At 42.9% G+C, this 10895-nt stretch overlaps 1 protein-coding gene across 1 annotated transcript in view; it reads left to right on the top strand.

Annotated features, from left to right (window-relative positions):
* Nucleotides 1-10895, top strand: part of TRPM1 (transient receptor potential cation channel subfamily M member 1) — a 64158-nt gene that overhangs the window by 41279 nt on the left and 11984 nt on the right. Inside the window, exons 11-19 of the mRNA XM_027903667.1 lie at nucleotides 1117-1290; nucleotides 1972-2106; nucleotides 2778-2828; nucleotides 4282-4422; nucleotides 5036-5065; nucleotides 7149-7438; nucleotides 7972-8200; nucleotides 9645-9767; nucleotides 10106-10237. Coding sequence (XP_027759468.1) covers nucleotides 1117-1290; nucleotides 1972-2106; nucleotides 2778-2828; nucleotides 4282-4422; nucleotides 5036-5065; nucleotides 7149-7438; nucleotides 7972-8200; nucleotides 9645-9767; nucleotides 10106-10237 — 1305 coding nt within the window. The remainder of the gene's footprint in view (nucleotides 1-1116; nucleotides 1291-1971; nucleotides 2107-2777; nucleotides 2829-4281; nucleotides 4423-5035; nucleotides 5066-7148; nucleotides 7439-7971; nucleotides 8201-9644; nucleotides 9768-10105; nucleotides 10238-10895) is intronic.

Genomic DNA, 10895 nt, shown 5'->3' with positions numbered 1-10895 from the left:
CAATTAAATTTAAACAAATGTTGCTGCATGTGCAGTTTTATTTCTTCCCTTCTAGTAATGTGATGTTTCCAGTATTCAAGATTCATTAAAATGCTTATGGAGAGGATTTAATAATCCTAAAGATTATGAAATATTATTACGATAAAATGTTTAATTGGGTGGAATGTTCCAACCTCCATATCACTGGGGTTAGTTTGGGGGTTCTACCAAGCAGCTGAAGCCTGGTACTGCTTTGGCCTAGTTGATAACTTTTAATCCACAGGAGTCTGTGGAATCAGTGTCAGCCAGCTGTGATTCACTGCATTGCAGATTCATAAGGATTGCTTTCCCACCAGCCTGGGATGCAAGCTGGCAGCTGCAGTTTTGTCCAGGCTTTGGAATGGTTCATGGCAGCTAAGCAGAGGTTTCTAGGATTCCTAAAAGCAGGGGAAACAAGCCTTGTTGAAGGCTCGGTGCTGCAGTTCTGTGTGCAGAGCACAGGCAGTTGTGATGCTGTTTACACGTCTGTGGAGGCGACAGGAGCTCAGCGTTTGCCTCCCAGTGACAGCCAAGGGGTGTGAGCCCTGTGTGCCTGCCTGCCTTGGGCACATGGAAAGGGGGAGGGCACTGGAAAGCCCAGCTGTGTCTCCAGAGATAGAAATGCAGAGATAGATAGATCTGCCTGCAGAACGTCAATGAGCCAGTGAGTGCCCTCTGTGCTCTCCTTTCTGCCTCTGCCCTGGGGATGCTCCTGGCAGCACCTGCGTTCTTGCTAAGCTCTTTCTGTCCAGCTCTTGCTGCTGTTTATTTTGACAGCTACTGCTCTGACTGGGAGCAAAGGAACTGAGGTGTGACAGTCCTCTAGCACTGGCTTTGTTTTTGGAGAGAACTCCTCCCCAGTCTCCCAGGTGCACTGCTCTGACTCAGGGTTGTTGACTAGTCAACAACTACACCAGACAGAACAGCTTTAGAAAAAGTCTGAAGCTATGAGTGTGCAAGAAGGTCCCCATCCATTTTCAGTTGACTGCAGGTTAGAAGTGGTGACTGGAGAGGAAGTTCAGTAGGAGTGTATCCAATGAAATAGCCACTGTAGGATAAATTAGATTTCTAACCCCATTTAATGCATTATAAATACAGCCTATAGGAAGCCTTACAGCTTCTGATGGTACAGCTCCTGAGAAGGAAAAGAAATCTCCAGCACCTCAGACTAAAGGAGCCAGAGGGAAAGGAAAAGGGAAGAAAAAGGGAGGAAAAGGAAAAGAAGAGCCAGAAGAAGAAACAGACCCAAGAAAGCTTGAACTCCTGAACTGGGTGAGATGAAAGTATTTGTACTGAAACTGTTGGAAATTGTTTCTTTCACCCTGGGGGACAGGGAGAGAAGGAAAACACACATTTTCATTCTACAGGATTCTCATTTGCACATTACCATACTATCAGCAGTAGATTCTGCAGGGGTGTTGTTCAATCTTTGAGGCAGGAATCCCTCTTTTATCCCACGTGCACCACATGCAGCCATTCCTCCAGGGTACAAGTCAGTGCTTATCTGCAGCATCTCCCTCCCTGCACTTGTCAGAAGGAAACAAGAGCACCAGTGAGCATCTTCATCCTTCTGTGTCTCTTTTATTTTGACTTGTTCCTGTCATGCTGAGTAAGTAACTCCCTTTTTCACATAATGTGTCAAACATGGTATGCCTGATTTAATTAAAAATACTGAACAAAATAATTGAAAGCTACAAGTTGAAAGACTGAATGCTACAGTTGTATTGCTAAAAGTTTCTGTCACTGCTCTCTCCTCAGCCAAGACCTCGTTGGAAACTCTACCCTCTCTATTGACTGGTACATGGGTGAAATGTTGTCCTCTAAATTCCTTTTCACTTACAGATTAATCCATGTATTTGGGAACTCAGGAATATCCTAAGTAATGAAAATGTTTGTGATTGTTGGCCAGCCAGCTGTTCTGTACTCATGTGGTGTCTCCATTGTGCCCTCCAGGTGAATTCCCTGGAGCAGGCCATGCTGGATGCGCTGGTTCTGGATCGAGTGGATTTTGTGAAGCTGCTGATTGAGAATGGAGTGAATATGCAGCACTTCCTGACTATTCCTCGCCTGGAGGAACTTTATAACACTGTGAGTGATCAGAAATGACAAAATGCCTTTTTCTCCTTCTCCTTCTGAATATGCTTGTTTTTCAAAAAAATTATTTTTTCTTGTATGTATGTTTTAATATTATTTGAATAAGACTCTAAATTCGGTAAAGCACTTACACAACAGCTTTTATTTTAGCACATGGCAGAAGTGAGTACCATTTTTCCCTGTGGCCCAGCAAAGCAAAATTTTTTCACAAAACTGTAGAACATCATACTTCTGTATTCAGATTCTCTCCTACCTGACCTACAGGAAATTCATTTGGAACGTTGCTTTCCTAGGCTGTCTTTCTTTCTCTCACTTAGGGGGCAGGTAGTCTAGAGCAGCATTCATACAAAATATAACCTCAGTCTAGTCCTGCAGTCCCTTTATGGCTCCTGCAGCAAGTTCAAGTTCAGACAATACCACGAGTGCTGGTGATTGGAGTGCTGTGACTTGAATCAGCACAGGAAGGGTTCTAAAAGGGTTCACACAGTTCTTGATAGAAATGTGTTCATCGCTGCACCCAGTTCCTTCTTTTCACCCCTCTGGAGTCTGATAGCTCATGGTTGTCTGAAGTTCTGCTTACGCTGCCAGATCATTCATTACATTTGTGTTTGCCAAGAATCTGGAGAACTGAAGCCCTGACAGGCCATGAATTATTTTTGTTTCAGAGGTTGGGTCCACCAAATACGCTGCATTTGCTGGTCAGAGATGTGAAAAAGGTGAGTTCTCCCAACATGTAGCAGAGCTACATTTGCATGATTGCACCAGACTGGAGCCAACAGTAAAAGAAGCACAGCATGGGGGAAAGCAGAAATTAGATGGCAGCCTCTAAAGAAAGATAAATGTCTGCTTGTGGCAAACAGTGATGTCAGTCTAAATTGGGTATGGCACTGCCAATCATTTAAAAACTAAGTTCTTAAAAGAAAATTAAGATTCTGGGAGTGTGATGATGTGGCATTTGAGATTAAGGTTTTGTTTCCTCTCTACAAGAAGCTCCCAATGCAGCTTTACAAAGGAGGAGTGGAAGGAAATGCCTGTAGATTAACTGGAAGCCCCATTCATGAACACAGAATTTGTTCCCTTTTGTTTGTTTCCTTGTGTGTATTTAAGTTACTTTTCTCCCATCACTCCTTCTTTTACCTGGGAGAAAATCTGTTCTGTCCTAAATTTGTTATTCATTTGTTTCTATTACATGTAAATTTGTTCATTGTCTGTGAATAGGGAGGGTCATTGTAAGATTTGTCACGTTTGATCTCGTTGAGGTTTTGGAGCTTTTATTCAGTAAAATTCAGCTGCATTAAATTGTCCATCTTCCTTTTTGCAAGGAAAAACTCCCAGTTGTTCCCGAGAGGTTCAGATGTGGGAATGATCCAGTCCTGGGTTAATGTATAATTCATGTTCATCTGCTCTCGTTCGGTGTTGTCTCTGTGTGTTACTGACGTTCCTCTGCCCTGTGCTCTGTCTGTCTCTCCCCTCCTGCATTTCCACGGCTCTCCTGCAGCGCCAGTCCCGGGGATTCAGTTGGGTTAACCTGGAGGTGACGCTTCCTTAGGGTGTAGCTGTGTGCTCGTAGCAGCTGCTCAGTGGTGCTGTAGAACAGTTATTGCTGTAGATGTGTGCACAGTAACCCAGCATTGTCAGCCTGCAGTTCTGACAGTTTTAGGTGTGACCACGGAAATTCTGGTTTGCCTTTTGCTTTGATTCTGGGCTGCACATTAATCATGGTCTGCATTGTAGTCTTAACTGGAGATAACGTGATAAAATAGAATTTTCCATTCAAAAATGTGCAAAGTATGCCTGACATTCCCCATGAAGTTAGGTCATGCCTTTATGCTGGATTAATGGTAATCAGTACAAAGTTACTTAATTTCACCCATGTAACCCTTGCAACCAATGTGGGCTTGTATGGACAGTGACACAGTGGAGGGGTAAAACAAACTATAAAAACTGCCAACAACAAAACCAAAAAAAACATGACCCCAGAAATGTTCTTGATGAGAATCAGTTACTAATATCAGTAATTTCATACAAATATTCAGATACTGAATCCAGTGGTTGTAAATTATGCCCATGTGCCAATTTAATCACGGCATATGTCTAGCCAGGCAGTTTAATCCGTGTTATGTTTTCTTATCCAAAGTTCTTATTCATTTATTGTCTTCTTTTGGGTAGGGAAATCTTCCCCCAGATTATCACATCAGCCTGATAGACATTGGTCTCGTGCTCGAGTATCTCATGGGTGGAGCTTATCGCTGCAACTACACCCGGAAAAGTTTTCGGACCCTTTATAATAATTTATTTGGACCAAAGAGGGTAAGAACGAGTTCATTCTGGCTGTGCCCATCGTGCTGATGGTAAAAAATAAGTAATACTCTGTTTCCTTGTCTTTGGGAAATGCTGCATGTTACATTCCTAAGGAATGCTGCAAGACTGAACTAAAAACCCCCGTAGGGAAGTTCTGTCAGAAACCCGTGAGACATCTGTGTTAAGGGATGGGAGGACACGGCAGGTGGGGAATGCTCTGTCCTGCAGGTGAATTCACTCCCATTCCAGTAGCTTACAGTCCAAGCATTTCTAACTGTGCTGTGCTTAGAAGCACTTTGGTTTTGAGCTTTTTTGACCACATGGTGATTTTAGTTCTCAAAGCAGTAAATTATTGAGTAATTCATTTAACTCTTCCATCTGAACCAAAATCTTTCACTTAGGGGCAGCATGGGAAATATTTGCTAACCCATTGCATTCCTGCAAATACAATTAAAAGGGAGAGTAATTAATTGCAGCATTATTGGTACAATTATTTAGAATAGTAAGTTCAATAATAAATATTGTGCATTTGTAGATTAAAATAGTTTTGCTTGGTATTGTTTGGTCTTTAAATCTTCTCTCCCATCTAACTGATTTTTCTTTTCTATTTTTTAATGTTCAGCCAAAAGCTCTTAAACTACTAGGGATGGAGGTAAGTTGGATTTGTTGTAAAATACTGGTTTATCAGAACATTTCTTGGTTCAGTTCTGTTCTTCCTCTTAACTTTTTCATTATGACTTTAAGCAAATTTCAGCTGGACAGATATTCCATTTTGCAAACATTCTATGAAATACTTCTGACCATTTTTTAATGAGTAGATCCTTAGAACTGCTTAAAGCTCTGCTCTGTAGTCTTCAGGCAGTTTTTAGCACTATTATGTAATAACATGTTTCATGTTGGAACACCCTGTAGATTTAATCATTCCTGTGTGAGCACTGATGATATTGAAAAGAGAATGGGATCCAGCAGTGCTACTTATACTGAAATCCCCTTTAACCAGGAAATAGCAGTTTCTGGGCTAATGATGTTTTATCACTGAGAAAACCTTTACCTGGAGTGAAAAGTCAAGGTGGTCTGACAGGTCAGATGCTGCTCTCCACTGTCAAACATCTTGCTGCTGCGATGGCACCGTGCTTAGTAAATGATGGGCCAATCCAGAATGTGGGGCCGGCTCCTGCGTCAATTATTTGTGTGTCTGCAGAAATCTGTAATTGAGCAGAAACAAATCTGGGATGATGCCTAAAAACTCTCTCTGTTTTGGTGGTAGTTGCTTCTGTTTCTGAAAAAAAAATACTGCCATAGACCAGGCAGTATATCATTATAAACTCCTCTCCACCTGACAGCAGGTATAGCCCACTCTCCTCTCCCAAAAGAATGAAAAAGTGAAAAGAAAAATTAATATTTCTTCTGCTGAAGTGGGCAGTAAATTGATGTGACTTCAATTGTTTTGGGTTTTTCATTTTCCTTTTCAGTATTAGCATCTCTAAAGGAGGAATTTTAGACTTGTCAACACTTTGTCTTTCTTACCCAGGGTTTTTTTATTACTTGATTTTCTTAGTGTGGAGGAGATCTAATTTTTGGTCCTCCATTTGAGATTTTATGTCCTGTGCTTCAGAGAGGCTCGACACTTCTTTGTGTAATTAATGACCCCTGAATTTCTGTAGGAGACAGAGGTCACCACTTGCAGTTCTTAAAGCTGCTGAAGGAGAAGTGCATGCTTAATTGCTGACTGAGGAGTTGTCTTTGGAAGCCTGGGGTGTGAGGCTGAACTCTGAACTTGAATTTAAGTTCAATTTTTTTTTTGGAAAATAATGTTTTGCTGAAAACAAGAACTGACTTAGTAGAATAGCAATTGCTTTTACTTGCAATCCACTTCTGAGCTGGAATCCAGGTCTAGAGTGATGATGAGCTGTGTCTACACCTATATTTGCAATGTTCTTCCTACATTATTTAGACCCTAATTTTCCCAATCATGGCTTTTCTCCCTTCAGGATCCTGCTTCACTGTCAGTACTTCCCTTCAGTTCCTTCCATCCTCCCTATCCCTTTAAGACATGGGATCCTTATACCTTCCGTTTGCACTGCACACATAAGAGGAGATTGCTTATTCCCAGGTGAACACTCCCTTTGGTATCTCGCTGTTCTCAGGGGCTCTGTCTGCCCCTCTTTTCCTTGTGCATGTCCCCACTCCAGCTGCATGTGGGAACCTGAGAGCTGTGCAGGTGTCCCTGAGAGCTGTGCAGGTGTCCCTGTGAGCTGTGCAGGTGTCCCTGAGAGCTGTGCAGGTGTCCCTGAGAGCTGTGCAGGTGTCCCTGTGAGCTGTGCAGGTGTCCCTGAGAGCTGTGCAGGTGTCCCTGTTCTGCAGGGATGGACACAGACATGTGGAATGGGAAATGGCAGGGCAGCCCATTCACAGGGAATGGCCCAGCTGGTGCACTCCCACACGTGCAGATGTGTGCACAGTGCAGTGGGAAGGGGTGCCTTCCCAACCAGAGGCTCCTGCTGCCCCTGTGCAGGAGGGGTGACTCGCAATTCCTGGCTGTAATCTGAAGCTGTGTGTGCCTGCCCCGTGCATGCTTGTGTCCCGGGTCCCAGACGTCCCCTGCCACTGGCTCACTGCAGCAAACAGCAGAACCAAGTCAGAGCTCTAGGGATTAACGTGTCCTCTCAGTACCTATTCTCTGCATGGTGGGCTGCTAAAGACTGATGGCAACAATTTTTCTCCTTTCTTCCCAGGATGATGAGCCTCCCACCAAAGGGAAGAAGAAAAAGAAAAAAAAGGAGGAAGAGATTGACATTGATGTGGATGACCCCGAAGTGAGCCGCTTTCAGTACCCCTTCCATGAGCTGATGGTGTGGGCCGTGCTGATGAAGCGGCAGAAGATGGCCCTCTTCCTCTGGCAGAGAGGGGAGGAATCCATGGCCAAGGCACTCGTGGCTTGTAAGCTCTACAAGTCTATGGCCCACGAGTCCTCTGAGAGTGAGCTGGTGGACGACATCTCTCAGGATCTGGACAACAACTCCAAGTTAGTAGATGCAGAACAGACTTGATATCTACTCGATACAAGGGGTTGTGTGACCTGCTGAGAAGCTTTACTTTTAGTAAAGTGCCATTTATTCCTAGAATATAGTCACAAAAAAGGCCATTTGGAGCCAATTTACAACAATATACAAGGCAAAACATGGTCTCAGTATCGCAAGGCAGCACTAGCAAGGAGAAGACTCACATTTATTTCAGACAGAATGCATTCTTTTTTCAGCTCCTCTCTCTGTAAAACTAGCTAGTTTTACTTCACAAAGTTATTTTCAGATTTTATTCGTGTAAATTAAGGGGTATCTGATGATCTGTCTAAACTGGCCTCAAGATGTTACAGGTCTAAGCAAATTCTCTCTGGTCATTAATTTGTTTGAAGCAAATCAAGCTTGAGACTCGGTTGTTCTTGTCATTGTACATGTCTGTGGATAAACATGATGCCCTGTGAACAGAATTAAAACCACAAGTGCAAGCAAACACTGATTTCTAAGTCTAACTTCCCCAGACTTCTCTTGTATTTTGCAGAGATTTTGGCCAGCTGGCTGTTGAGCTCTTGGATCAGTCCTATAAACATGACGAGCAGATTGCCATGAAACTGCTGACCTACGAACTGAAAAACTGGAGCAATTCTACCTGCCTGAAACTGGCTGTGGCAGCCAAGCACAGGGACTTCATCGCTCACACGTGCAGCCAGATGCTCCTGACGGACATGTGGATGGGGCGCCTGCGCATGCGCAAGAACCCCGGCCTGAAGGTACCTGCGAGCGAGGGCTGGGGGCACCAACACTGCCCTGGGCACAGTGGCTCACTGGGGGGAGATTCTTAAGAACAGAATCTGTTTTAATGTCGATTGCTTTTCCAAAATCAGCGTGTCTAAGGAATATTACCCCATGATGAAGGAAAATACAACTCCATAAAAGACTTGACGTGACTGGAATAATCTGAGAGAGAAGCTGTGGCTTTCAATAAAGCATGAGATCTGTTAACTGAGAACATATTCATTTGATTAAAAATTAGTTGGAGACAAGCAAAAAGATCTGCATTAGGGATCCATACAATGGGAAGGAAGATAAAATGAACCAGATGTGGGCACAAGTTTTTATATTGTTCAGTATTGTACCAGCAGACACAGAGCCGACTCAGTGTCACACAGAGTGAAATCTGTGCAGTTGCACTGTGTGAAACTGTGATTTTTATGTTGCTCTTCTGTGATTTGATGATGCAGTCTCTCTTACTGATTGTAGTATTTCCAAATTGTTGGATTTACAAAAAAAAAGAGTGATGTGATAGGGCTGACACAAAGAGAAAGGTCAGTGAGTCAATGTTCAGGAAGCAGAGCAGTGCTTGCTTGTGTTTGTTTACATATGAATACAATCCTTCCCTTGCTGTGTCATGCACTTGCTGTCACCCCTCTGGAGGCCCCTCCTGTTGGTGCTGCCTTCAGTCTCCCCTCCTCATTTCCTCAGCCCCCCCTTGCTGACAAAGCGCCGTACCTGTCTTTGCGGGTCGTGCTCCCAGGTTTGCTGACACACACACTGCACTGTCTCTGTCCTCCTCAGTTTATTTCCACCTTCCCATGTCTCCCTCTTAAAACTGTTTAAAATCTTCAGACAAGTGTCCTGCCTTTCAGATTGCATCATGGTTCTTTCTAAATCTGTTTATTATTTTCCTTTCTGTTCTCCAAAGAATTAATCAGCCTCCTGATGTTCTGGTTTCATCAGCTGCATTCTTTTCTCTGCTCCTTTTCTGTACTTTGTGTTTCTGTATCCAAGCAATCTCATATAGTAAAAGAACTCCCCCAGTGCTATCTGCAAAGCTTCTTTTACCTTTCATAGGGTTTTTTAAACTATTAAAACTAGTTATAATAGCTAACTAAAGTTACTATAAATTCCAGTAACAAACATGAACCCTCTTCTAACCACCTTTGTGTCTATTCCACAATGTTTCTATACACAACCCTAATTTAGGAGCACAGTTTCTTAATTGCAGGGTGTTGGTGGAGATGGGAGGCTTTTCAGGGTGCCGTATTTTCCCAGAGTACCTTATTGCTTCATGTGAACTACTCACTCATTTTTGTAGTTTGAGGATAGCACAATATCTTGAATACTCTACAAAAGAAAATTTTGTTTATGGGATTTGCCTTGTTATGAAACCTGTAATGTAAAAGAATATTGAGTTGAATTCTTTCCTGTTTCCAGGTTATAATGGGCATTCTCTTCCCTCCCACCATCCTTTTCCTCGAGTATCGCAGTTATGATGATTATTCCTACCAGACATCACGAGAAAATGAGGAAGGCAAAGAAAAGGAGGAGGAAAATGCGGTCAGTAATGGAGAGTATTAGAAAGTTCTAATATCTCAAGAGTGCTCAGTTTTCTGGCTTCTCTGATTATGCTATAGGTCACTCAGGTAAATCTCAACTGCCTCTGGGGGATAAAAACCAGTGGAGAGTTTGGGGAATGTCCAGGCTGGATTCTAAGGGCATGTAAATTGTCTGTGTAGTTCCACAGGTTTACAGAACTGCTGGTTTTGTATTTTGGAAAAGAGTGTGTTGCTCAGGGGAATCACTGCAGAGTTATCAGTTGGCTGAGGCTGTAGCTGAGGAAAAGCTGCTATTTTTACAGCTATATGTTGATGGAACCTGACAACTTTGTCTTCCAGGATGCAAATGCAGACACAGGCTCCCGGAAAGGGGATGAAGAGAATGGAAAGAAAAAACAACAGAGCCTTCCAATTGGAACAAAGATCTATGAATTCTATAATGCACCTATTGTCAAATTCTGGTTCTACACGGTAAGCCATGATTATATGGACAGGGATCGTTTTTCCCACACCTGTGAAACCGAAAGGATTCCAATGTAAAAATAATAACCAAGTAGTAAATAAATACAGTACTGACTTCCACAGGATCTGAGGAGTAAAGCACTCCCTTTATTTAGAGAAAAAGGCAGGGACAGGGAAGCAGAATGGATAACTGAAGCTGGTGCTGGCAGCCTCTAAAGCTCCCCCATGCCTTGTGTGACTCATCACCCACCAACCTCAGTGCAAGCTCCTCAGTGCAGTCCCTCAGTCCAAACTAGGCTGGATTCTCTTGCTTTCTAGAGGTCCTGCTTCCTGTTCTGCACCGAAATACACTTTAGGACCCAAGAAGAGATCCCATGGTGACAGTGCTTGCCATTTGCTCTGCTGCTCACACAAGGGCAGCCCAGATGGAAGCACAAATCCCAGTCTGCTAAGCCTTAATAGGTACTTTTATTTAAATAATTAAAACCAATCTAAATGAAAATACTTACATTTGACAAGCATCTAATTTTCTGTTAAGACCATCAGGAATTATCTGGTGCCAAACTCTGTTATAATAAACCAGAAAATGTATAAATGCTACTGCTTATTCATTCTGTGTGTGCCCTGGGCACTGGTTTCTTTTTTATTCCAAGTTAGGATGCTGGAT

Source organism: Empidonax traillii, unplaced genomic scaffold (assembly GCF_003031625.1).
Source record: "Empidonax traillii isolate 1590-97213 ecotype Southwest subspecies unplaced genomic scaffold, ASM303162v1 scaffold990:size286031, whole genome shotgun sequence".
In the NCBI taxonomy this organism is placed as follows: Eukaryota; Metazoa; Chordata; class Aves; order Passeriformes; family Tyrannidae; genus Empidonax; species Empidonax traillii.
Note: the sequence above shows the minus strand (reverse complement) of the source record. Positions and strands in the feature narration are given on the sequence as shown.